Source organism: Pristis pectinata, chromosome 10 (assembly GCF_009764475.1).
Source record: "Pristis pectinata isolate sPriPec2 chromosome 10, sPriPec2.1.pri, whole genome shotgun sequence".
Taxonomy (NCBI): domain Eukaryota; kingdom Metazoa; phylum Chordata; class Chondrichthyes; order Rhinopristiformes; family Pristidae; genus Pristis; species Pristis pectinata.
This window is the reverse complement of record NC_067414.1, coordinates 12,855,801-12,882,116: the sequence shown is the minus strand read 5'-3', so window position 1 is coordinate 12,882,116 and position 26,316 is coordinate 12,855,801. Positions and strand designations below refer to the sequence as shown.

At 44.9% G+C, this 26,316-nt stretch overlaps 1 protein-coding gene across 3 annotated transcripts; it reads left to right on the top strand.

The window, feature by feature from the left end:
* Positions 1 to 4,640: 4,640 nt before the first annotated feature.
* On the top strand, positions 4,641 to 23,058 carry agt (angiotensinogen). 3 transcript variants are annotated; one of them, XM_052025205.1, is made up of 5 exons: positions 4,641 to 4,703; positions 7,536 to 8,330; positions 20,333 to 20,591; positions 21,882 to 22,023; positions 22,845 to 23,058. In XM_052025205.1, the coding sequence occupies exons 2-5, from the start codon at positions 7,559 to 7,561 to the stop codon at positions 23,049 to 23,051; spliced, it is 1,380 nt and encodes a 459-aa protein (XP_051881165.1). In that variant the 5' UTR covers positions 4,641 to 4,703; positions 7,536 to 7,558; the 3' UTR covers positions 23,052 to 23,058. The 3 variants fall into 3 exon arrangements, with proteins under 3 accessions (XP_051881165.1, XP_051881166.1, XP_051881164.1); XM_052025206.1 differs by lacking the exon at positions 21,882 to 22,023 and adding an exon at positions 5,528 to 5,662 and having other exon boundaries at positions 4,686 to 4,703; XM_052025204.1 differs by lacking the exon at positions 4,641 to 4,703 and adding an exon at positions 5,528 to 5,662.
* Positions 23,059 to 26,316: the final 3,258 nt, after the last annotated feature.

Sequence of the window (26,316 nt, the reverse complement as noted above, 5' to 3'; positions counted from 1 at the left end):
TTTGAGGATGTGACAAAGCACAATGAAGGTAGAGCAGTGGATGCGGTGTACATGGATTTTAGTAAGGCATTTGATAAGGTTCCTCATGGAAGGCTCATTCAGAAAGTCAGGAGGCATGGGATTCAGGGTAACTTGGCTGTGTGGATTCACAATTGGCTTGCTCATAGAAGACAAATTGTGGTGGTAGATGGAGTGCATTCTGCCTGGAGGTCAATGACCAGTGGTGTTCCGCAGGGATCTGTTCTGGGACCCCTACTCTTTGTAATTTTTATAAATGACTTGGATGAGGATGTGGAATGGCAGGTTAGTAAGTTCGCTGATGATACAAAGGTTGGTGGTGTTGTGGGCAGTGCAGAAGGTTGCTGTAGATTACAACAGGACATTGATAGGATGCAGAGCTGGGCTGAGAAGTGGCAGATGGAGTTCAACCCGGAGAAATGTGAAGTGATACACTTTGGGAGATCGAATTTGATGGCAGAATACAAGGTTAGCAGTGCGGAGGAACAGGGGGATCTTGGGGTCCCTGTCATAGATCCCTCAGGGTTGCCATGCAGGTTGATAGGGTTGTTAAGAAGTTGTATGGTGTGTTGGCCTTCATTAGTTGGGATATTGAGTTCAAGAGCTGCGAGGTAATGTTGCAGCTCTATAGAACTCTGGTTAGACCACACGGAGTATTGTGTTCAGTTCTGGTCACTTCATTATAGGAAGGATGTGGAAGCTTTAGAGAGGATGCAGAGGAGATTTACCAGGATGCTGCCTGGATTGGAGGGCATGTCTTATGAGGATAGGTTGAGTGAGCTAGGGCTTTTCTCTTTTGGAGAGAAGGAGGGCGAGAGGTGACTTGATAGAGGTGTACAAGATGATGAGGCATAGATTGAGTGGACAGTCCTAGGGCAAAAATGGCTAACACAAGGGGGCATAATTTTAAGATGATTGGAGGAAGATATAAGGGGGATGTCAGAGGTAGGTTTTTTTACATAGAGAGCGGTGGGTGCGTGGAATGCACTGGTGGCAGAGATTGTGAGGGCAGATACATCAGGGACATTTAAGAGACTCTTAGATAGCCGCATGAATGATAGAGAAATGGAGGACTATGTGAGAGGGAAGGGTGAGATAGATATTAGAACAGGATAAAATGTCGGCACAGCATTGTGGGCCAAAGGGCCTGTACTGTGCTGTGCTGTAATGTTCTATGTTCTATATTCTATTTTCTTTGGCTTTTCTTTATCCAATTACACCCACGGTAGCCTGGTGGATTTTACTACATTGCTGCCAGAAAAAGTAAGTTGTTTCAGTTACTGTTGATTTCCTCAGGTACCATGAAAAGCAATGAACTCCAGATGCTGGAAATCTGAAATAAAATCAGAAAATGGTGTAAATCCTCAGCAGGTCAGGCAGCATCTGTGGTGAGAGAAACAGAGGTGATGTTTCAAGTCGAAGATCCTTCATCAGAACTCATGAAGGTTTTGATCTTCCATCTTCACTTCTTATGCAAAGAGACTAGGAGCTCATGGGCTGTTTCTTCACCAAATCTGGGACTTTATCCTTTCTGTCCCTCGTCCCTGACAGACGTTCCCAGATTTGGCAACAATCCAATCCCATCCATGGAATGCCCATCAAACCTGCATTGAATCATGGACTCCAAAGCTCAATATCCGAAGATATTTCCCTATATACACTAACATTTGTACATTTGGGACAGTTCCACACTCCCCTCCTCACCTGGATCCACCTATCACCTGCCAGCTCCTGCTCCCTCCACCCTTTTATACCAGCTATCTCCCCTCTATCTTTCAGTCCAACTGAAGGGTCTCGACCCAAAACATCAACTGCCCACACCGACATGTCTGTCCTTGGCCTCCTCTGCTGCCAGGGTGAGCCCAAACACAGACTAAAGGAACGGTACCTCACATTCTGCCTGGTTAGTCTACAACCTGGCGGCATGAACATTGAATTCTCCAACTTCCGGTGAACTGCTCACCCCTGACCTTTTTCTCGCTCCTCCTGATCTACCCACTCCTTCCTCCACTCTCCCCAGCCCCCATCACCCTGTTTCTTTCCCCTCACCCACACACTCCTCCTACTGGTTCCCCTCCCCCACTGTTCCCGTCTGCCCTTCCCACCTTCTCCACTTGATTCCTTGCTCCATCTTCCTATCAGATTCCGTAACCTTCACCCCTTTTGTCGCCTCCATGTCACCTCCCAGCCTCTGTCGCTATTTCCACACTCCCCTCCTCACCTGGATCCACCTATCACCTGCCAGCTCCTGCTCCCTCCACCTTTTTATACCAGCTATCTCCCCTCTATCTTTCAGTCCAACTGAAGGGTCTCGACCCAAAACATCAACTGTCCATTTCCCTCCACAGATGCTGCCTGACATGCTGAGTTCCTCCAGCATCTTAAGATAAGATTTCTTTATTAGTCACGTGTACATCGAAACACACAGCGAAATGCATCTTTTTGTGTAGAGTGTTCTGGGGGGCAGCCCACAAGTGTCGCCACTTTTCCGGCGCCAACATAGTGTGCCCACAACTTCCTAACCTGTAAGGCTTTGGAATGTGGGAGGAGACCGGAGCACCCGGAGGAAACCCACGCAGACATGGGGAGAACATCCAAACTCCTTACAGACAGTGGCCGAAATTGAACCCGGGTTGCCGGCGCTGTAAAGCATTGTGCTAACCACTACACTACCATGCCTGCCTTGTGTGATGCTCCAGATTTCCAGCACCTGCAGTCTCTTATGTCATCTTCAAATTATGTTATGGGATAACATCATGCTTAGTGGTTCTTAATAACTGCTTTCTCACCAGAGACGTTGGTCTGTTTTAATATATTTTTATTTTTGTATTTCTTTTTTTATTGTTTAATTAATATTTTAATAAATTGATTCATGTTTCCATTAACATAGGAGGCAAAAGAATTCAATGAAAATGCATTGTCTGAGTCTGCAGTTAAGAATATGAAACAGCTTTAAGGCCACAGGGTATCCAGGAATGATTCAGAAAAAGGGTGTTGCAGGAAGGGGCTGGCATCATTTTTTACCCACAGCATGGAATACTATTGAGAGTTCAAAACTAGTTAAACTAGACTAACAGAACAAATCCCCATGGCTCCTCAGGTTTGGGAGTGTCTCATTATGTAAAAGACCTGAAATCACGTCTGCTTTTCTGTGAAACTGCTTTAGTCCATCCACACAAAACCATACATTCTCTCCGTTCTCTGCTCTTAGTTTCTTCCTTTCACAATGAAACTTTTGGAAAGACCAAATTTCAACTTTGCTTTGTCAAGGAGTTGCCAAAACCTGTTGCAATGCTGGGTTTATGGGAACCAAGGAAATAGCAGCCAACTTACACAGTACGATTCTACAAACATCTGTTTGACAATGATCAAATAATCTATTGTAGTAATGTTGGTCGAGGGGAAAGTACGGCCAGAGCACTAGAGAGAACTGTTCTGATTCTGTCAAAGTAGTGGCTGTGGGATCTTTTAGGTTTACCTGTGAAGGTAAACCGAGCCTTGTTTTATCATCACATTCAAAGGGCAGTTCCTCTGACAGTGCACCACTCCCTCAATTCTGCTTTCAGATAAAGTGGCCAACTAAGGAGCAAAGTTTCACACCCTCGTTTAAGCTTCACATCCCCTAGTGAGGCCCAGTCTGACTCAGATGTGGAATTGCTACTGGGTCATTGGACAATGCATCCTTTTAAAGTTTTTGTAAACCCATTCCCCCAGGTCCTCTCTGGTTCTGTTAGAGCAAGCTGGGACCAGCAGAGGGAGACAACTAATCGTTACCACACTAATCATCATTGGGAAATGTCAATATTCAAACCGTAAACAGGAAAATATGTGCAATCTCATAATTTTGGCACAGTGGTTGTGTACCTGCTCTGAATCAGAGTGCCCAGGAACAGTCCCCTACTCTGGACTATCTGAATTAATAGATACCTCTATCACTGATCCATTTTTTTTTAAAATCAGTTGTCATTGTACCCATTTAGATTTTGGTCACTCTTCCCCGGCCTTAACCCATCTCCACTGAGATGTTAAAGGAACCTTTGCCCACTCAGGTGGACAATAAAGATCCCGTGGCACTTTCTAAAGAAGAGCACAGGAGTTTGTTTTGATGTCTGGACCAATATGTATCCCTCAGACAACATCATGATGATCTGGTTCATGTTTCATGTGGAGGACACGTCATTAGAACTGGGAAAGAGAGAAACAGAGACTTCATGATCTACCTTGTTGTGACCTTGCACCTTATTGCACTGCACTTTGTCTGTAGCTGTGACACTTTACTCTGTACTGTTATTGTTTTTACCTGTACTACATCAATGCACTCTGTACTAACTCAATGTAACTGCACTGTGTAATGAATTGACCTGTACGATCGGTATGGAAGACAAGTTTTTCACTGTACCTCAGTACAAATGACAATAATAAAACCAATACCAATACCAAACAGAGAAGGTAGGGTAGGTGGGTGGTGGATAGAATAAAGGGAATTTCTCTGATAGGGTCAATAGAAGCTTCATCTGAGCTTAATTGCCACATTATTTCACCCTATCCGAGAAATTCTCTTTATTCCACCTGTCGGCTACACATGAGCAGCTGACTGGTTAATAATTAGCTAAGCTGGGAAAAAGATCACTTTATAAGAGATGTGCATGGAATAGCCAAAAGTAACGGTCAAAACTTCAGAAACGGTAAGTGATTTTCTAAGCTCAAAGCTAATTGGAATACTTTCCTTCCCAAGTTAGGGGGGTGGTTCTGTTGTAAGCAGAGCCTCTAACATCCGGTGGGGCACATTGATTATACTAAGGAGGTCATTTTTAACAAGTAGGTGGACGCAACTAAGTGAGGAGGCTCCCCTCCACTGAGAGGAATCTGCTCACAAAAGCAGTAGGCAATCTGCCTACCCGGGGCAGCTGGGAGGGGTCCTGAAGACAGCAAGCAGCAGTAGCTGGGAGGGAGAGAGGGAGTAGTCAGCCACTAGAGAGTAGGGTTGGGGGGGGGCAGTGGGAGTCAGGACAGGGGCAGTGGGAGTCAGGACAGGGGGAGATCAATGGTTTTGAGAGGGAAAGGACAGGGAAGGGTGAGAGATAGGAGAAGGAGCTGAGAGGGAGCAGGACTGAGGGAGGGAGTTGGGGAAGGAGGGAAAGAGGTGGAGAAACTAAGGGGGAGGAGGGACTGAAGGAAGGAGAGGTGCTGAGGAAGTGCTACAGGCAAGAGTATGTGTGTCCATGTGGGGTATATGTGTGTACGTTCACAGCCAGTGTAGATTGTGTGTGCGCGCGCGCGTGTGTGTGTGTGTGTGTGTGTGTGTGTGTGTACGCACACTTACTTACAAACACACGTGTGTTTGTGCACTTACATGCATACACTTAGTTCTGTGTAACAGGACACAGTCCCCTTAGACCTCCCTTGGCATTGGACCAAGACATCCCTGTGGCCAGCCCACGTGGGAGCTGTTGCATAACAGCCACCCCACTTTAAAAGAATTCACGCCCAGGTGTCTTCCGCTCCTCAGAACTGGACCCCAAGGGATTGCTGAAGAATTGGAGCCATGGACATGTGTTGAAGGAGCGAATCCTGACACCGATCAAATTTGATGGCGACAAATTCCAGTCCACTTGGGACAAAAGGAACAACCTTTGACTCAGTGGTTTGTATCCCTAACTCTGACTCAGAAGATACTGGGGTTTGATTCCCATTTCTGGCAAGTGGAGAGCAGAACTTTGGCTCTGAACTTAAGGCTGAAACCCCGTGGCATATATCCAATGTGGGTGTAGAAGTTCCCTCCCCCTCCCCCACCAATTGATTGCATGGGATGTGAGAGTCCATTGGACCTGAAGAGGTGTGGGTTGGTAAAGTTAACCAGCCACTGTAAAGTACCTCTAGTGTAGGTGGCTAATAAGAGAATCAGGGGACATTGACAGCATGAGAGAAAGTATAGACTACAGGCAAATAAATGGGAGAATGAGATTGATGGGATTGCCCTGAGAGCTGGCATAGACTCAGAAGGCCGAATGACCTCCTTCTTTGTCATAAAAAAAACACGAGAAGGCAAAGGTACAGAAACATTAATGTTGAGCATTCTCCACCATTTAATAAGATCGCAGCTGATCCAATTCCAACTTCAGCTCCACATTCCCACCTACCTTTCTCCTCCCCTTAATTATCAAATATGTATCTAATTCTTGCCTTTAAAATGTTCAAAGGTCCTGCTTCCTTTGCCCTTTGTAGAAGAGTTGCAAACACTCACAAGCCTTCAAGAGAAAACAAACTGCTGCTTTCTGTCTTAAATGGAACTCCCTGCCTGTTAGGGTGGTGGACATCTAATCAAACAGAGCTTTCAAAAGGAATTAGATAGGATTTTGAAGTGAAATAACCTGCAGTGTTTTGGAGAAAATGTGTGGAATGGGATTTCTCTCCAAAGAGAGCAGGGGCTTGATGAGAACTCCTCTCTGATCTGAAGTGAGAAGGGCATTTCAAAATGACTAATGGATTTGATAGAGTAAATAGAGATAACCTGTTTCCACTGGTGGAAGGGTCAAGAACCAGAGGGCACGGGTCTAAGGTGACAGAAAACATAATGTGCTGCTTTGATCCTGAATGCACAGTCAGAAAGCATGATGGAAGTGAAGTCAATAGTAAGTCACAAAAGGTAGCTCTTGAAGGGCCATGGAGAAGTACAGGGGAATGGAGCTAATTAGATGGCTCTCCAAGTAGTCAGCATGGCTACAATGGGCCGAATAGCCACTCTTTATGCTATGTCATTCTGTGAAGCATTATAGCCTTCCCAGATTACCTCGAAAGTTACTGACAGACAGGCCAATAGGATCATCCTGATGGCCTTGTGGCCTATTTTGGTTCTCTGGCAATGCATTAAATTTAAAACTCTCACCCTCCACCACCTCCCTTCCTACATATGTGACTTCTTACTTCCAGCTAAACAATTCTCCAAGGACTTTCCTCAAACTTTCCTGAACATTCTTACACTCAAATACTGGTGGTTGTGCCTTCAGCTGCCCAGTCCTGAGCTCTCCACCTGACCACTTCCCTCATAGAGACATATGAATTAGAGCAGGAGATGGTCACTTGGTCCCTTGAACCTGCTCCACCAGTTAATAAGATCACAGGTGATCCGATTGTAACTCCAGCTCCACATTCCTACCAACCTTTCATCAAATCTCTATCTAACTCTGCCTTAAGAATATCCAAAGGTTCTGCTTCCACTGCCCCTTGAAGAGGAGTTGCAAAGACTCACAAAAGCCTTCAAGAGATAAAAAAAAGTTGCTGCCTCCTGTCCTCAGTGGACAACATGTTATTTTTAAACTATGACCACTTGCTATAGACTCTCCCACAAGAAATATCTTCTCGGCTCCTCCTTAAAACTTCTCTCTTTGACCAAGGTTGTCCCGTGTGGCCCCCTCGACCAATGTTGTTTCATTGTCTTCCTGAGAAATGCCTTAGGACACTGTTACTATGGCAACGCTGTGAGGTAATTAATGGATGTTTCCCCTCTCTGATTCCAGCGTTGGTTGAGAAGGGGAAGACCATGAAGCTGATCCTCTCCCTTCTCTGGATTGGGACCCTCTTGGAACCAGGAGCAACAGTGCGGCCGTACATTCACCCATTTTCTATGATTACCTGCAACATATCGACGCCGCCGGCGGAGGTGGACGGGGAGGACGGCTTCCTGCCTGGGTTGATTGGAGATAATGAGACCCAAGTCAATGGCTCAGGGGAGATGTGGTGGGAAGAGGAGGAGGAGGAAGAAGTGAAGCCCGACGTCAGGAAGCGGAACTATTTATCCAGTCTCCAGGCCTCTCTCGGCTGTGCCTGGTTATCCCACTGGACCTCGCGGGAGGTGTCAGGGGTCACCATGCTCTTCCCCATGTACCTCCATGTGATCCTGGCGGCTCTGTCCTTGGGTGCACAGGGCTCCACTGCCGACAGCCTCCAGGAGATCTTGGGCTTCTCGGACAATGGGTGCGGCGGGATCAGCGGCAGCCAGCGCTCTCACGACATGCGTTGGCACTTCCGGCTGCTCCTCCGGGATATCCTCACCCATCATCGCAGCTCCCTGTCCACCGGCAGCTGGATGGTCTTCCAGGAGGGTCTGCGGCTCCGCCGGACCTTTGCCCGCCAACTCCGGCACTTTCATCCCGAGGTACGGCTGGGAGCCGTCAACTTCCGCCAGCCCCAAATGGCGGAAGAGTCCATCAACAACCTCATCCACAGAGCGACGGCTGGCCGGCTGGACAACCTGGTGACCGGCCTGAGCCCCAGCACCAACCTGGTGGTCACCAGTTTCGTTCACTTTAAAGGTTAGGCCCTGGGGAAATGAGGAGAAGCTTTTAACGGAGTGAAATGGCTTGTCAGAAAACACCCAACATTCCTGGCAATTGCCAGGTCTCTGGGAGGAAATCCGAGGAAACTCCACTGTTTTGTTGGTTGATTTCAATCCCTGGCTGGTTTTGAGCTGAGCTGTGAGATTCACCAGGCTGTAAGCATGGTTGAAAGGTTAAGTCACGTGGACTGGCCTTGAGCGTTGACGATTGAGGGGACAGCCAACTGATGGCCGAGAGTTTCCAGGGCACAGTCACAAAAGCAGGCACAAACTGTGCCCAAACTTCCACTGGCTTGCAGGAGGCATTCTTGTCCAGTTCCTGCTCAAATTGTAAAATCACGGGAAGCAGCAAATTGGGCAGCATTTTAGAATGATTATTTTCTTGCTGCTAAAACTATTGCACTGGTTTACTTTTGTTGGTAAAACTGAAAATGGGGTTTTTGAAACAAAAATCAGCATTTTAATTAGAGGGTTTAATTCACCAACAGTGTGTAACCCTACTTTGATAATTGAAAATGACTTAAACTGCACAGAACCATAACTAGCTGAAAAAAAGTTCCTATTATTGTCTTTGTACCTTTGAAAAACTTGAACCTTAAGGGGTTCCTTGAAAACCCATGAATTATAGAAACATAGTATGGTGATTCATTTGACCTGGCATCTGAACAGTTTTATGGGTTGGATGTTTTACAGACTAGTATAAAACATTGCAGAAATTCAATAGCAGCGCACACGCGCGCACACACGTGCGCTCACACACACGCTCACACGCACGCACGCTGACACACACACAAAGTGCTGGAGGAACTCAGCAGGTCAGGCAGCATCTATGGCGCAAAATAAGCAGTTGACTCTTTGGGTTGACGCCCTTCATCAGGGCTGGAAAGGAAGAGGGGCAGAAGCCAGAATAAGAAGGTGGGGGGAGGGGGAGGATCACACGCAGGCAGGGGATAGGCGAGTCCAGGTGAGGGGGGAAGGTAGGTGGGGGGAATAAAAGGAAGGAGGTGGGGAGTAGATGGAGACGACCACGGTGGAATACGAGGTGTTGTTCCTCCAATCTGACAGCCTCAACGTTGATTTCTCTAACTTACGGTAACCCCTCCCCTCTTCTCCCACCCCCCTACTTCTGTCTTTCCTCGTTCCTGTGACCCCCCCCTCACCCCTTCTCTTTCCCCTTCCCCTGCCCTCATGACCTGCCCCTCATTCCCCACCTCCTTCCCTTTATTCCGTGGTCCACTGCCCTCTGCTACTGGACTCCCTCTTCTTCAGCCCTTTGCCTCTCCTGCCCATCACCTCTCAGTTTCTTCCATCTCCTCCCTCCCCCACCCACCTACCTTCCCCCTCTCACCTGGACCCACCTACCACCTGCCAGCGTGTGCTCCTCTCCCTCCCCCCACCGTCTTATTTCTGGCTTCTGCCCTTTTCCTTTCCAGTCCTGATGTAGGGTCTCGGCCTGAAACGTCAACTGTTTATTTCCCTCCACGGATGCTGCCTGACCTGCTGAGTTCCTCCAGCATTTTGTGTGCGTTGCTCTAGATTCCGGCATCTGTAGAATCTCTTGTGTCTCCGCAGAAATTCAATAGATGGAATAGAATTTGCATTTAAAATTTCACCCCCTTTCACTTTGGTAATGCTGTACTACTGCTTCTGAAAAAAACAGCTCAGCTTAGCTGAAACCCCTTCTCGCCTTGTGTAACATGAGTGGAAAATTCAACAGGGCAGATGGAGGACAAAATTCATTCCTCCAGCAGGGGAGTCTAACTGAGATTAAAACTGGAGTGAGGTGTGATGTCAATAATTCCTTCACACAAAGCATCGTGAAAATCTGGAATCCGCTCCCTCAAAATGTTGTTGAGCCTGGGACTGAATAGAGCATCTGAAAATTGAGTTTGACAGAGGTTAACGAGCAAGGCAATAATGAGTCATGCTACCATGGGGGCAGCCAGAGGTCAGTCATGATGCATTTAAATGAACAAAAGGACTTGGGAGACTGAATGTCTTCCTCCTGCTCCTGTAGTTCATTGTGTGATTTTTTAAAATCTCCATTATCTGGCTGGTTTTGAACTGTTTTGAGAGTCCTTTGATAAGGTAGCAGCAAAAAAGGGAGCAATAGATGCGCAAGTTGATAAAGCACAGCATAACGACGGTAGAAAGCACAGGCTGGTGGCTTTGAGCAGTGATAACTTCAGCATGTGATTTCTTAAGGGATTAAGAGCCATAAAGTGGTGCTAGATTTGACGTTTTGACTGGAGAAAAGAATGGAGCTCTGTGGAGGTACATGTATGATCATTGCATTTCCTGGAGATACATGTATGATCATTGCTTTCCGCATACAATGAAGAATGCTCAAATGGTGAGAACATGCAAGGATAAAATAATCCAGTGTTAATAAATACGTAGAGCATTGGGAACCCCTGTAGATAATTTGGTACAATCCCAGGCACCTAAAATTATCAAGAAGATAATAAATTGATAAAGTGCTGGGGATCTATAATCTTGAGTTTGAAAATGTGGTGGGACTATAAATACATTGCTGGGAATCTGTTTAAAACAACTGAACAATTGCTGTGAATCTAAGATGCTTAGATACAGTCCTGAGACTTTTGGTGATAAATTTTCTATTGATGGGAATGTATAATGCTAAATTGAAGCAAATCTTTGAATCTATTGATAGATAGAACTATGATGCTGTGCCCATTACAGAGACTTGGTTGAGGGAGGGACAGGAATGGGTGATTGATGTACCAGGTTTTCGAAGTTTTAGGAAGAATAGAGAGGGCGGTAGGAGAGGGGGAGGAGTTGCAATACTCATTAGAGATATTATATCAGCTGCACTCCGGGGATACGTAATGGGGAGCTCGAACACAGTCTCTGTGGGTAGAACTCAGGAATAGGAAGAGTGCAATCACTCTCTTGGGGGTGTACTATAGACCTCCCAATAGCCACCATTGAGGAACACATATGCAAACAGATTAGGGAAATGTGTAAAATTACAGGGTTGTGATCATGGGAGACTTCAACTTCCCTAATATAAATTGGGACCTTTTTAGTGCAAGGAGGTTAGATGGGGCAGAATTTGTTAGGTGTATCCAGGAGGGGTTCTTAAATCAATATGTTGACAGTCCAACAAGGGGAGAGGCTATTCTGGACCTAGTGTTGGGTAATGAGCCTGGCCAGGTGACTCACCTATCAGTGGGTGAGCAATTGGGGAACAGTGACCACAGCTCATTAACCTTCAGGATAGCTGTAGGTAAAGATAGATATGGGGCTAGCGGGAGAGTTTTAAATTGGAACAGGGCTAATTATGAAGGCATAAGGCAGGAACTAGGTAGAGTAAACTGGGAACACCTTCTTGCTGGCAAGTCCATGTCGAACATGTGGAAAGTGTTTAAGGATCAAATACATAGGGTACAGGACCCGATTAGAAGGAAGGACATGAACGGCAAAATAAGGGAACCTTGGACGTCCAGAGAAGTGATGAACTTAGTTAAGAAGAAAAGGGACAAGTATGTAGAGCTTCGGAAGTTAGGATCAGATAGAGCATGTGAGGACTATAGAGAAGCTAGAAATGTACTCAGGAAAGGAATTAAGAAAGCCAGGAGGGGCCATGAAAAGTCCTTAGCAAATAGGATTAAAGAGAATCCAAAGGCATTCTATAGCTACATAAGGAATAAGAGGATAATGAGGGAAAGGGTAGGACAACTTAAGGATAAAGAAGGGCATCTATGTTTGGATGCAGAGGATGTGGGTGAGGTTCTGAATGAATATTTCTCTTCAGTATTTACCCAGGAAAGAGACATGCAGGACGCAGAAGTTGGAACTGAGGACATAAACATGTTAGGGCATTTAGAGGTCAAGGAGGAGGTAGTGTTAGGTCTCCCAAACAGTATTAAGGTGGATAAGTCTCTGGGGCCCGATGGGATATACCCCAGGTTACCGAGGGAGGCAAGAGAGGAAACCGCTGGGGCCTTGCTCAGTATCTGTGTGTCCTCTTTGACCACAGGTGAGGTCCCGGAGGACTGGTGAGTGGCTAATGTTGTTCCTCTATTTAAGAAAGGAACAAGGGAAAATCCAGGGAACTATAGACTGGTGAGTCTCACATCGGTTGTAGGGAAATTGCTAGAGAAAATTCTTAGACATAGAATATATGAGCATCTGGAATCCAATGGCTTGATTAGGGAAAGCCAGCATGGCTTTGCGAGGGGCAAGTTGTGTCTTACTAACCTGGTTGAGTTTTCTGACAATGTGATGAGGGAGACTGCTGAAGGAAGAGCTGTGGATGTCATCTATATGGACTTCAGTAAGGTATTTGACAAGGTCCCACATAATAGGTTAATCAAGAAAGTTCGGATGCATGGGGTCAGTGGAGAATTGGCTGTGTGGATCCAGAACTGGCTTGCCTGTAGAAGACAAAGGGTGGTGGTTGAGGGGCCTTATTCAGGCTGGAGGCCTGTGAGTAGTGGTGTTCCGCAGGGATCTGTACTGGGATCTCTGCTATTTGTGATGTACATAAATGACCTGGATGAGTATGTTGATGGGTGGGTTAGTGAGTTTGCAGACGATACCAAGATTGGTGGAGTTGTGAATAGTGTAGAAGACTGGCGACGGATACAGCGTGATGTAGGTCAGCTGCAGATGTGGGCAGAGAAATGGCAGATGGAGTTTAACCTGGATAAATGTGAGGTGTTGCACCTTGGTAGGACTAGTGTCAAGAGGCAGTACACTCTAAAGGGCAAGACTCTTAACAGTGTTGAAGAGCAGGAAGACCTTGGGGTGCAAGACCATGGCTCATTAAAAGTGGCTACACAGGTAGATAGGATGGTTAAGGCGGCTTATGGAATGCTTGCTTTCATTAATTGAGGTATTGAGTATAGGAGTCAAGAAATTATGATGCATCTCTATAGAACTCTGGTTAGGCCGCATTTAGAGCATTGCGTCAATTCTGGTCACCTCACTATAGGAAGGATGACGGGGCTTTAGAGAGGGTGCAGAAGAGGTTTACTAGGATGCTGCCTGGATTAGAGGGCATGTGCTATCAGGAGAGGCTGGACAAACTTGGGCTCTTTCCCTGGAGTGGAGGAGGCTGAGGGGTGATCTGTTGGAAGTGTATAAAATTATGAGGGGCGTAGATAGGGTGGACAAGCAATATCTTTTTCCCATTGGTATTGGAGTGATCCAATACCAGAGGGCATGAATTTAAGGTGAGAGGGGTTAGATTCAGAACAGACGTGAGGGGGACGTTTTTTTACTGAGAGAGCAGTGGATGCCTGGAATGCGTTGCCTGATAGGGTGGTGGAGGCAAATTCATTGGGAGCTTTTAAGAGGGGCTTGGATGAGCACATGAATGAGAGGAAAATAGAGGGATATGGGCATTCTGTAGGGAGGAGGGATTAGCTATGTCGACACAACATTGTGGGCTGAAGGGCCTGTTCTGTGTTCTATGATTGATACCATTTGGGAATCTATGAAGATAAAGTGATTCAGTGCAGAGAATTTATTATGTTAATTTGATATGGTGCAGTCACAACAAACCAGTGATGAAATGATACAGTGAATGGAGCATGCAATAATATATCAATCCAGTGCTGGAACCTGGGATAAATTAATACAGTATTTGGAATCTATAATGAAGAATTTTCCAGCCCTGGGAAGCAATGATATTTAATTTGACCAGTACTGGAAACTTATGTATAGTGTAGAAGTTGTTTAGTGTTTGGTATCTACACATATTCACTCCCATCAAAGCATGATATTGGATAAGGGTCAGGAACCTACCATGATGAATTGATACATTACATGGAACTCACAATGACAAGTTGCTTTATGTGTTGGGAATCTATCATGAGACTTTTACTGAGGTGGTCACACCCAGGGTACAGGCTTCAGATAGATGGGTGACCACCAGGAGAAGCAAGGGGAGTAAGCAGTTCATGCAGGGTTCCCCTGTGGCCATAACCCTCAACAACAAGTATACCCCTTTGGATAATGCTGGGGGATGTCCTATCAGGGCACAGCAGCAGCAGCCAGGTCAGTAGCACTGTGACCACTGTGCAGCTCAGCAGGGAAGGGTAAAGTCAGGCAGAGCAATAGTGATAGGATACTCAATAGTTAGGGGAACAGACAGGAGATTCTGTGGCCGCAAAAGAGACACCAGGATAGTGTGTTGCCTCCCAGATGCCAGGGTCAAGGATGTCTCAGAGCGGCTGCAGAATATTCTCAAGGGGGAGGGTGAGCAGCCAGAGGCCGTGGTGCATGTTGGTACCAATGACATAGGTGGAAAGGGGGAAATGAGTATCTGCATTCCTGCGCAGTGAGTATAAGGAGTTAGGAAAGAGGCTGAAGAGCAGGACCTCCAAGGTAGTAATCTCTGCATTACTCCCAGTGCCACGTGCTAGTCAGGGCAGGAATAGAAAGGTAGAATGGATGAATGAGTGGCTGAGGTACTGGTGCAGGGGGCAGGGTTTCAGGTTCTTGGATCATTGGAACCTCTTCTGGGGCAGTGGTGACCTGTACAAGAAGGACGGGTTGCACCTCAACCAATATCCTGGCTGGGAGGTTCACCAGTACTACTCAGGAGGGTTTAAACTAGTTCGGCAGGGGGATGGGAACCAGAGCACTGGGTCAGAAAGTGGAGGGATTGAGAGGGAGGAAGATGTCAGGGCCAGTAAAAACAGGCAGGAGCAAAGTAATAGACACGATGGGATGGACAGTTTGAAGTGTGTGTATTTGAATGTTAGGAATATTGTGGGTAAGGGTGATGAACTTAGAGCATGGATCAATACATGGAACTATAATGTTGTGGCCATAACAGAGACTTGGTTGAGAGAGGGACAGGAATGGATACTTAATGTTCCAGGGTTTCAAAGTTTTAGAAAGGATAGAGGGGGAGGTAAAAGAGTGGGGAAGTTGCACTACTAATCAGGGACAACCAGAGGGGACATAATGGAGGGCTTGCCATTATGTCTCCTCTGAGTCTATATGAGTAGAACTCAAAAATAAGAAAGGTGGAATCGTTCTGATGGGATTATACTACAGACCCCCCAATAGCCACCGGAACATTGAGGAACTAACAGAGTTGTTGTTATGGGGGACTTCAACTTCCCTAATATAAACTGGGACTTCCTTAGTGTAAGAGGTTTAGATGGGGCAGAACTTGTTAGGTGCACCCAGGAGGATTTCTTAAATCAATATGTAGATAGTCTATCGAAAGGAGGGGCTACACTGGACCTGGTGTTGGGTAACGAGCCTGGCCAAGTGACTGACCTTTCAGTAGGAGAACATTTAGGGAATAGTGACCACAACTTAAGTTCTAAGATAACTGTAGGTAAGGATAAGTATGGACCTTGCAGGAGAGTATTCAATTGGAGCAGGGCAAATTACATGGGAATTAGACAGGAACCAGGGAGAATTAATTGGGAGCAGCTGTTTTTGGGCAAGTCCACATCTGACATGTGGAGGATGTTTAAAGACCGACAGCACAGAATACAGGACAGGTATGTTCCGGTAAGAGGGAACGACAAGGATGGCAAGGTAAGAGAACCTTGTATGTCGAGAGAGGCGGTGAATTTAGTCAAGAAGATTTGGAAGAAGTATGTAAAGCTTAGGAAGATAGGATCAAACAGAGGACTTGAGAATTATAAAGAAGCCAGAAAGGAACTCAAGAAGGGAATTAGGATAGCCAGGAGGGGCCATGAAAAGTTCTTGGCAAATAGGATTAAAGAGAATCCCAAGGCATTCTATACATACATCAAGAGCAAGAGGATGACTAGGGAGAGGACAGGACCACTCAAGGATAAAGGAGGGAACATGTGCTTGGAAGTGGAGGATGTGGGTGAGGTCCTTAATGAGTACTTTGCATCAGTATTTACCAAGGAGAAGGACGTGGAGGATGGGGAGATCAGTGTGGAGCACAATAATATGCTGGGGCATTTTGAGATAAAGGAGGAGGTGGTGTTGGGTCTCTTAAAGAGCTTTGAGGTGAATATGTCCCCAGGACCTGATGGGATATACCCCAGGTTATTGAGAGAGGCAAGAGATGAGATTGCTGGGGCCTTGACCAATATCTTTATGTCCTCTCTAGCCACAGGCGAGGTTCTGGAGGACTGGCAGGTAGCTAATGTCGTTCCATTATTCAAGAAGGGAAACAGGGATAATCCTGGTAACTATAGACCGGTGAGTTTCATGTCAGTGGTAGGGAATTTACTGGAGAGGATTCTTAAGGATAGGATTTATGAGCATTTGGAAAACCAAGGCCTAATTAGTGACAAGCTTTGTGCAGGGCAAGTCGTGCCTTACTAACTTGATTGAGTTTTTTGACGAGGTGACGAGGGTGATTGATGAAGGTGGAGCTGTGGATGTTGTTTACATGGATTTCAGTAAGACGTTTAACAAGGTCCCTCATGGGAGGTTCATCCAGAAGATTAAGATGCATGGGATCCACGGTGAATTGGCCATTTGGATTCAGAACTGGTTTGCCTGTAGAAGAGAGGGGGTAGTTGTCGATGGGACTTATTCTAGCTGAAGGTCTGTGACTTGTGGTGTTCCTCAGGGATCTGTACTGGGACCTCTGCTGTTTGTGATGTATATAAATGACCTGGATGAAAATATACATGGGTGGGTTAGTAAATATGCAGATGATACGAAGATTGGTGGTGTTGTGGATAGTGTAGAAGACCGGCAAAGGATACAGCAGGATAGAGATCAGTTGCAAAGAAATGGCAGATGACGTTCAACCCGGCCAAATGTGAAGTGCTGCACCTTGGGAGATCAAATGTAAAGAGACAGTGCACTGTTAATGGCAAGACCCTTAACAGTGTTGATGAGCAGAGGGACCTTGGGGTCCAAGTCCATAGCTTCCTGAAAGTAGCTACACAGGTTGATAGGGTGGTAACAAAGGCATATGGCTTCCGCCCTCTTCCTTTCCAGTCCTGATGAAGGGTCTTGGTCTGAAACGTCGACTGTTTATTTCCCTCCATGGATGCTGCCTGACCTATTGAGTTCCTCCAGCATTTTTTGTGTATCGTAAGGCATATTGCATGCTTGCCTTCATTAGTCGAGGCATTCAGGTCAAGAGTCAGGAAGTTATGCTGCAGCTTTATAAAACTATAGTTAGGCTGCATCTGGAGTACTGTGTTCAGTTCTGGTCACCCCATTACAGGAAGGACGTCGAGGCTTTGGAGGGGATGCAGAAGAGGTTTACCAAGATGCTGCCTGGATTAGAGGGCATGTGCTATGAGGACAGGTTGGACAAACTTGGGTTGTTCTCTCTGGAGTGGTGGAGGCTGAGGGGAAATCTGACAGAGTTTTATAAGATTATGAGAGGCATAGATAGAGTAGACAGCCCAGTATCTTTTCCCCAGGGTTGAAATGTCTAATACCAGAGGGCATGCACTTAAGGTGAAAGGGGGTAAGTTCAAAGGAGATGTGCGGGGCAAGTTTTTTTTTACACAGAGAGTGGTGGGTGCCTGGAATGTGCTGTGTGGGGTGGTGGTGGAGGCAGATACAATAGGAGCGTTCAACAAGCTCTTGGATAGGCACATGAATGTGAGGGAAATGGTAGGATATGGACATTGTGCAGGCTGAAGGGATTCGATTAGTTGGGCATTTTATTACTAATGTAATTGGTTCAGCACAACATTGTGGGCCGATGGGACTCTTCCTGTGCTGTACTGTTCTATGCCCTATGTTCTATAAATTGAACCAGTGCTGTGCACTTGTGATAATTTGATATATGCTGGGAATCCATAACAGTAAATCAGTCCAGTGCTGGGCAACTACTACAGTGATAAATGGATCTGGCACTCCAGTCTACGATAACAGATTCTTGGTGCTGGGAATCCATGGCAATAAATTGAGCGGATGGTGGAAACCAATAATGATAAATTGATGGTGTCAGGAATCTATGATGAGAAGTTGTCTGACTCTTCACATGTGTGATGATTGTTTGATACTGTGCTGGGAATCATGATAAGTTGATGATTAGTTAATATACTGCAAGCCATCTAGAATGATACACTATTATCTTACTCAGAAGCTATGATAACAAGTTGGGACATTGCTGGTAAACTAGATGATACATTGATCCAGTACTGGGAAGGAATGATAGAAACGTAGAAATCCTACAGCACAATTCAGGCCCTTTGGCCCACAAAGCTGTGCTGAACATGTCCCTACCTTAGAAATTACTGGGCTTACCCATAGCCCTCTATTTTTCCAGGCTCCATGTACCTATCCAAAAGTCTCTTAAAAGACCCTATCGTATCCGCCTCCACCATCGTTGCCAGCAGCCCATTCCATGCACTCACCACTCTGAGTAAAAAAACTTACCCCTGGTGGTGGCATCCTTTAGTCTCGCGAGACCATGGATCTGCGCATGGAGAGTCTTGCTTCAGTCGGTAGTGGTAGAGCAGTGTCTGTTGTGACTGTAGAGGCCTACACGGGAGTGAGTCTCGGCTGCAGCAACTGTACTCGAAGGCGCTGTCCTCCTGTGTTGCTTTGGTGCTGTTTTTCCAGAGAGTGTGCTTTTCTTCAGCAGCTGGCCTCAGCTTCTCTTCTCCTTGTTTCAGACCTCTGTGTAGTTCCAGCCTCCAGCGATTGCTTGCAATTTCTTCCCATCTCTCGACGTTCATGTTCAGTACAATTTCTTACCCCGACGTCTCCTTTATACCTACTCCCCAACACCTTAAACCTATGTCCTATGATGAGGAATTGTTTCTGAGTTGGGAACCCATGATATTAAGTTCATAGAGTCATACAACATGAAAAGAGGCCCTTCGGCCCAGCGAGTCCGTGCTGACCATCAAACACCCATTTACACTAATCCTACATTTAATCTCATTTTTATTCTCCCCACATTCCCATCAACTCCTCCAGATTCTACCACTCACTTACACATTAGGGGAAATTTACAGCAGCCAATTAACTTACCATCTTGCACGTCTTTGGGATCTGGGAGGAAGCCAGAGCACCTGGCGATTACATGGAGAACATGTAAACTCCACACAGACAGCACCAGAGGTCAGGATCAAACCGTGGTCTCTGATGCTGTGAGGGAGCAGCTCTACAAGCTGTCACTGAGGAATTGTTCAGTTCTTTTTCCTCCATTACAATGTCTCCTGTCTGTGTGAGATCCACTTCCATGCTCACTGTTTGTTCCTTCATGCCCATGAAAGCTCCCTCTGTCATTATTCAGAGAGTCACAGTTATATAGCACAGAAAGAGGCCCTTCAGCCCATCACGTTGATGCTGATCATCAAGTCACATTCCATTTTCCAGCACTTGGTGATTCAAGGGCCCAGCCCCTCCCAGATGCACTCACTCTCCACTGCTGGGAATCTATCGTTGGATTGATTCAGTGCTGGGAACTGTGATGACGACTTCTGCAGTGCTGCGAACGGTTGACAATTAATTAATACTATGCTAGGATTGTAGAAACAATGCTGCAAAGCTATAATCACATATTCCTCAGTTAGCATATTACCCTTTCCCTATTTGATGAAGATTAAAATGCTCCTGGCACTATTTAAGAGCAGAGGAGTTTCCCTGTTGTCCCATCCAAAATTTTACCCCTTCGAGGTATAAAACACAATATAAAATATTTCTTTCCTTTCAATATATGAATTTCAGAATCAGGTTTATTACCACTGACTTATATGATGAGAAATTTGTTGTTTTGCAGCACATAAAAATTACTATAAATTACAAAATAAATAAATAGTGCAAAAAAAAATAATGAGGTAGTGTTCATGGACCATTCAGATATCTGATAGCAGAGAGGAAAAAAACTGTTTCTAAAATGTTGAGTGTGGGTCTTCAGGTTCTTGTACCTCCTCCCCGATGGTAGTAATAAGAAAGAGGGCATGTCCCAGATGGCAAGGGTCCTTTGAGACTGTCAGATCAGCTTGGGACAGAGGGCCAGCATTTCTACAGAAGTGGGAACGTCATTTCGCTAGTGTCTTAAAATAACTTTTCTTCCCTCAGGAAAATGGAAAACCAGATCTCAATGTCACGGGACAGAACTTCAGGATTTCTTCAATGATGCGGGGGACAAAACCCAAGTTCTTATGATGATTTGGTGTGGCTGGCTTCAGTATAAGACTGCTTCTAACTATACACTGATTCAACTCCCAATGAGTGAGACAATGTACATGATACTAATTCAAACAGTCCAACCAGCCACGATGGAGGAAATCATGAAAATGCTGCCAGTTGACAAAACAGTGAAAGATTTTCAGACTGGGTAATCAGAATTAATTTCATATAGATTCATTCAGATGCATATAATTGGACCCAGAGGTTCACACCAAACCCACACATGCCTCTTCCCATCTACTTCATCTTCCCTTTCAGCATATCCTGCCATTTCCATCTCTATCAAATGTTTGAGGCTTTCGACTCTGGGTAAAGAAATTTCCCCATTGACTCTTGTAGTAACGATCTTCTATTTATGACTCCTAGTTGTATAGTCCCCCAATATATAACTGAGAGTCATATATTTTATAACGGGGAACTATATTTATCATACAAGTAAATATCTTCTGTACATTAATCCTATCAAAGCCTTTCAGGATCTTTAAAGACATTGTGGGTCCTAATGTAATGGTAGAAATGAGCCCAAGAATCTAAGCCGTTATCTAATGGATTACTGAGGAACTGTTGTGCTGTAGAAGGTCCTGAGCTTATGAACAGTGTGATATAATAATGCAACTCATTCTTCCTTTATATTAGGTTACCACAAAACCTTCTCCTTGAGAGAGAAAAGACCCTCAACTTTCTAGTGCTGGCATCATCCTTGTGAACCCTTCTTGTGTCTCTAGATCATTTTTATAATATGCACATCAGTCTCATCACAGTTTTTCAAGTGTAGTCTAATCAAGATTATATACGCATAATTTCCCTGCCATCGATTCTATCCCTCTCAGATGGAGCCAACATGCTTGGTTTGCTGTGAAGATCAAAAAATCTGAAATGCAAACAGAAACACCCAACAAGTCAGGCAGCGTCAGCAGAAGGAGAAACAGAGTTAACATTTCAGGTCAACAGAACTCTGATGGAAGGTCCTCGAATTGAAACATTAATTCTGCTTTTCTTTCCACTGATGCTGCCTGACCTATTGAGTATTTCCAGCATTTTCTGTTTCTATTGCTATTTTTAGGTCATATTAACCTGGGCTGCTTTATTTATATCTCCAGATCACTTTGCAAAGAACAATCTCTCATTAATTTTACCAAAATATCCAAGTTACTTAAAAGGTTACACAATGAGACGCCAAAATTTATATTTTCAGTACCTAGTGGGAAGGACATTAGACATAGGTGGGTGCTGTAGAAATGTTGTTGAACTGGCTCCCTCTGTTAAGCCAGGGCCAGCTATCAAACTCAGTGGAATTGAAGATGAACAGTGAATATAAAAGGTGGTCATTGAGTCTCAGTCTATTTTGCCCTGTGTCCCAAGTCTAATTTCACACCCAAAGTTTGAATGTGTTGCATGTTCATTATTTTGATATCTGTAGAAATATCCTTTGCTACAGGTTTGTGAGGCTTGTAATGCCGCGATTTGCATGGGAAGGCACGTACAATGTGAAGGAGAAGCTCAGCCAGGTTCCAGAGATGCTGGGTGGTCAAGCTGATTTCTCCAGGTTAAGCAGTGCCCAACAATTGGTGCCAGAACAGGTAGGGGACAACCCCTCACGCACATCCAAGAACAGATTAAAACACAAGGTAACCCTGAAAGTACAACGTTGTCTTGGTGAGCTGCATCCCTAGTCGCCATCCAAGGCTGTTCTCAGTCTGGCCATGCTCTCTGACGTGGAGATAGTCTTCTGGCTCTTCTGCCCTCCAATAGCAAAACCCTTCTCTTTTACCTCCAAGTCTGCCCAACCGGCCTCGCTCAGCTCATCTGCTGCTGAAACCCTTGACCTTCAGCCGTGACTTTTCCAACACTCTCCTGGCCAGACAACCAAGTTTGTCCTCATCCAATGCTCCACTATCTTTTTTCTAACTTGTCTTCCTGACCTACATCGGTTCCCAGTAAGGCAACACAGTGAATTTAAAATGCTCACTGAAGTTTTCACATCTCTTCATGTCCTTGCCCCTCACTTTCCCTGAAGAATCCTTCATTCCTAAAGTCCAGTGAGATATATATCTGCACTGTTCCAAGTCTAACTTCTTGCCCACCCATGGTTTTAAAATCACTCCACCAGTGGCTGCTGTGCTTTCAGGTGCCAATACCCTTCAACTTCTCCCATCTCCCTCCTGCTGCACAAAGTTCCTTTCCAACTGAGCTTTCAGCCAACTGGCCTAACATCTCCTCATGTAGCTTGGTATCAAATTTTGTTTGAAACTTTCATGTGAAGCACCTGGAATACTTTACTGCATCAAAAATGGTATACAAATTGTATTTCCATTTGCTTCTGATTATTAACATTCTCTGATTATTAACATTCTCTGATTCTCACATTATTAAAAATCTTGTATATATATATATTTTTCAGGTTATACATAGCATTATTTTTGAAGTCACGGAAGATGAGGAAGAGCAAACCACTGCAGAAGATCTTGCAGTCAGCAACACAACCACAACAGAGATTAGATTTAACAAGCCATTTGTTTTCCGAGTTTATGATGGGGCATTGGACATGTTGCTGTTTCTTGGAAGTGTAAAGAGATTTCCCTTAAAATCTGAATTAAAGATATTTTAATGTACAATGTGTTCATGTTTAGTTAATAAAAAATCCAGGGAAAGGGCAGGGATGAGAGGCAATGGAATGAGAGCAGGTAGTTCTTTTTGAGGACTATCAGCAGTAGTTTAAGAGCAAATGGGCTAAATGGCATCTTCTGGGCTTCTGGATCAGGATAGATGGTACTATTAACATCACATCTGAAAAGTAAATGGTGCTAAATTATTCTATTAGAGACATGCAAGAAAGTAATAATGACAAGAAGGGATACTCAATGTTATGTATACTAAGATTTTATGATATTAGAAGTATTGTATCTACATGCAGTAACATTTGCCACTGGGACTAAACTCCTCATTTATAATTGCTGTCCACATAAACAGTTCAAGTCGAAATTGCACCCTGACTAGAAAGGCATTAACACATACTAGTTGCCTTGGGTATTAAGAGTTTGTGTTGAAGATGGAATGTGTTTTTCTACTGGCAACCCATGGAATTTGCCTCCCACCCACAAAAGGCACTCTCTCTTGCAAGGTAAAGCTGGCTCGAGGCTGAATATACTCCTCGTCTCTAGGTTCCTTCTCACTGGTTGGAAACAAGTGTAAGAGATGAGCAAAATGGAAATACAGTCAAAATAAACCCCAACTCAACCTGCAAGTTAACACTAAGGGAATCCTGCACTAGGACTCCAAAGTCCCTTTGCTCCTCCAATTTCTTAATTCGCTCCCCATTTAGAAAATAGTCTACGCCTTTATTCCTTCTACCAAAGTGTATGACCATACACTTCCCATTCTCCCAACCTGTCCAAGTTCTTCCGCAGACTTCCAGCTTCTTCAACACTACCTGCCCCTCCACCTATCTTTGTATCATCTGCAAACTTGGCCACAAAGCCATCAATTTCATCATCCAGATCATTAACATATAACATGAAAAGTAGCGGACCCAACACCGACTCCTGCAAACACTACTAGTCAATGGCAGCCAAACAGAAAAGGCCCCCTTTAATCCCACTCTTTGCCTTCTGCCAGTCAGCCAATCTTCTATCCATGCTGGTACCTTTCCTGTAATACCAGGGGCTCCTATCTTGTTTAGCAGACTCATGTGCAGCACCTTGCCAAAGGCCTTCTGAAAATCCGAGTAAACAACATCCACTGACTCTCCTTTGTCTATCCAACCTGTTACTTCCTCAAAGAATTCCCCTTAAGGAAACCATGCTGACTTCTGCCTATTTTATCATGTGCTTCCAAGTTTCCCAAAAACTCATCCTTAATAATGGAATCTAACATCTTAGGCCTATAACTTCCTGTCATTTTCCTCCCTCCCTTCTTAGAGTTGAGTGACATTTACGATTTTCCAGTCCTCTGGAACCATTCCTGAATCTAGTGATTCTTGAAAGATCACTATTAATGCCTCCACAATCTCTTCAGCTATCTCTTTCAGAACCCTGGGGTGTAGTCCATCCGGTCCAGGGGGCTTATCCACCGACAGACCTTTCAGCTTCCTGACACCTTCTCCTTAGTAATAGAGACTACACTCACTTCTGCCCCCTGACTCTCTTGAATTTCTGGCACGTTGCTGGTGTCTTCCACAATGAAGACTGACGCAAAATTCTTATTCAGTTCGTCCGCCATTTCTTTGCTCCCCATTACTACCTCTCCAGCATCATTTTCCAGCAGTCCGATGTCCAATCTTGCCTCTCCTTTACTCTTTATATTATCTGAAAAAAAACTTTTGGTATCCTCTTTTATATTATTGGCTAACTTACCTTCATATTTCATCTTTTCTCCCCTTATTGCTTTTTTAGTTGCCTTCTGTTGGTTTTTGAAAGCTTCCCACTAATTTTCGCAATATTGTATGCCCTCGCTTTTGCTTTTATGCTGTCTTTGACTTTCCCTTCAGCTACAGTTGCCTCATCCTCCCTTCAGAATGCTTCTTCTTCCTTGGGATGAACTGATCCTGCATCTTCCGAATTACTCCCAGAAACTCCTGCCATTGCTGCTCTACCGTCATCCCTGCTGGAGTCCCCTTCCAATCAGCTTTAGCCAGCTCCTCTCTCATGCCTCTAATAGTTACCTTTACTCAACTGTAATACCGATAAATCCGATTTTAGCTTCTCCCTCTCAAACTGCAGGGTGAATTAGAACAAAGAACAGTACAGCACAGAACAGGCCCTTCTGCCCAATGTTGTGCCAACATAGATATTCCCTCCTACCATATCAATTATGATCATTGCCTCCTAACAGTTCCTTTACCTTCAGCTCTCCAATCAAATCTGGTTCATTGCACAACACCAAATCCAGAATTGCATTTTCCCTAGTGGGCTCGACCACAAGCTGCTCCAAAAAAGCCATCTCATAGGCACTCTACAAATTTCTTCTCTTGGAATCCAGTACCAACCTGATGTTCCCAATCTACCTGCATACTGAAATCCCCCATTGTCACCGTAACATTGTCCTTTTTACATGCCTTTTCTATCTCCTGTTGTAATTTGTACCCCACATCCTGGCTACTATTTGGAGGCCTGTATATAACTCCCAAAGGGGTCTTTTTACCCTTGCAGTTTCTTAACTCTACCCACAAGGATTCTACATCTTCTGATCCTATATCACTTCCTGCTAAGGATTTGATTTTGTTTTTTTTTTACCAACAGGGCCACCCCACCCCCTCTGCCCACCTGCCTGTCTTTTCCATCTCATGTGTATCCTTGGATGTTTAGCTCCCAGCTGTGATCTTCAACCACGACTCTGTGATGCCCACAACGTCGTACCTGCTAATTTCTAACTGTGCTATAAAGTCATCTACCTTATTTTGTATTCTGCATCTTCAGTCCTGTATTCACCATCCCTCTCAAATTTGTCTCCACGTTGCCTGAAGTTAAATCTTATCCCTTTCTAAACTTTCTGTCTTGTGCTTTATTCCGGAGACTTCAGTAACCTCTCCTGCACTCTCCTTCCCTTTTACTTTATCCATACTTTTCCAATCTGTTGAACCCACCACCTACTATTTAGTTTAAAGCCCTATCTACAGCCCTAGTTCTGCGATTTGCCAGGACCCTGGTCCCAGCACGGTTCAGCTTGAGTCCTTCCCATCGGAACAGCTCTCTCCTTCCCCAATACTGGTGCCAATGTCCCATGAATTCAAATCCACTTCTCTCACACCAATCTTTAACTCTCTGATTTTATGGACCCTGTGCCAATTTACATGTGGCTCAGGTAGCAATTCAGAGATTATCTTTTTCATTCTGCTTTTTAATTTAGTCCCTAGCTGCTCAAATTCCCTCAGCAGA

Excerpts from the sequence above, each read along its gene's own strand:
- agt (XM_052025205.1), top strand. The coding sequence starts at position 7,559 with ATGAAGCTGATCCTCTCCCTTCTCTGGATTGGGACCCTCTTGGAACCA. Across the intron at positions 8,331-20,332 it reads CAGTTTCGTTCACTTTAAAG|GAAAATGGAAAACCAGATCT; the intron begins GTTAGGCCCTGG and ends TTCTTCCCTCAG. Across the intron at positions 20,592-21,881 it reads GTGAAAGATTTTCAGACTGG|GTTTGTGAGGCTTGTAATGC; the intron begins GTAATCAGAATT and ends CCTTTGCTACAG.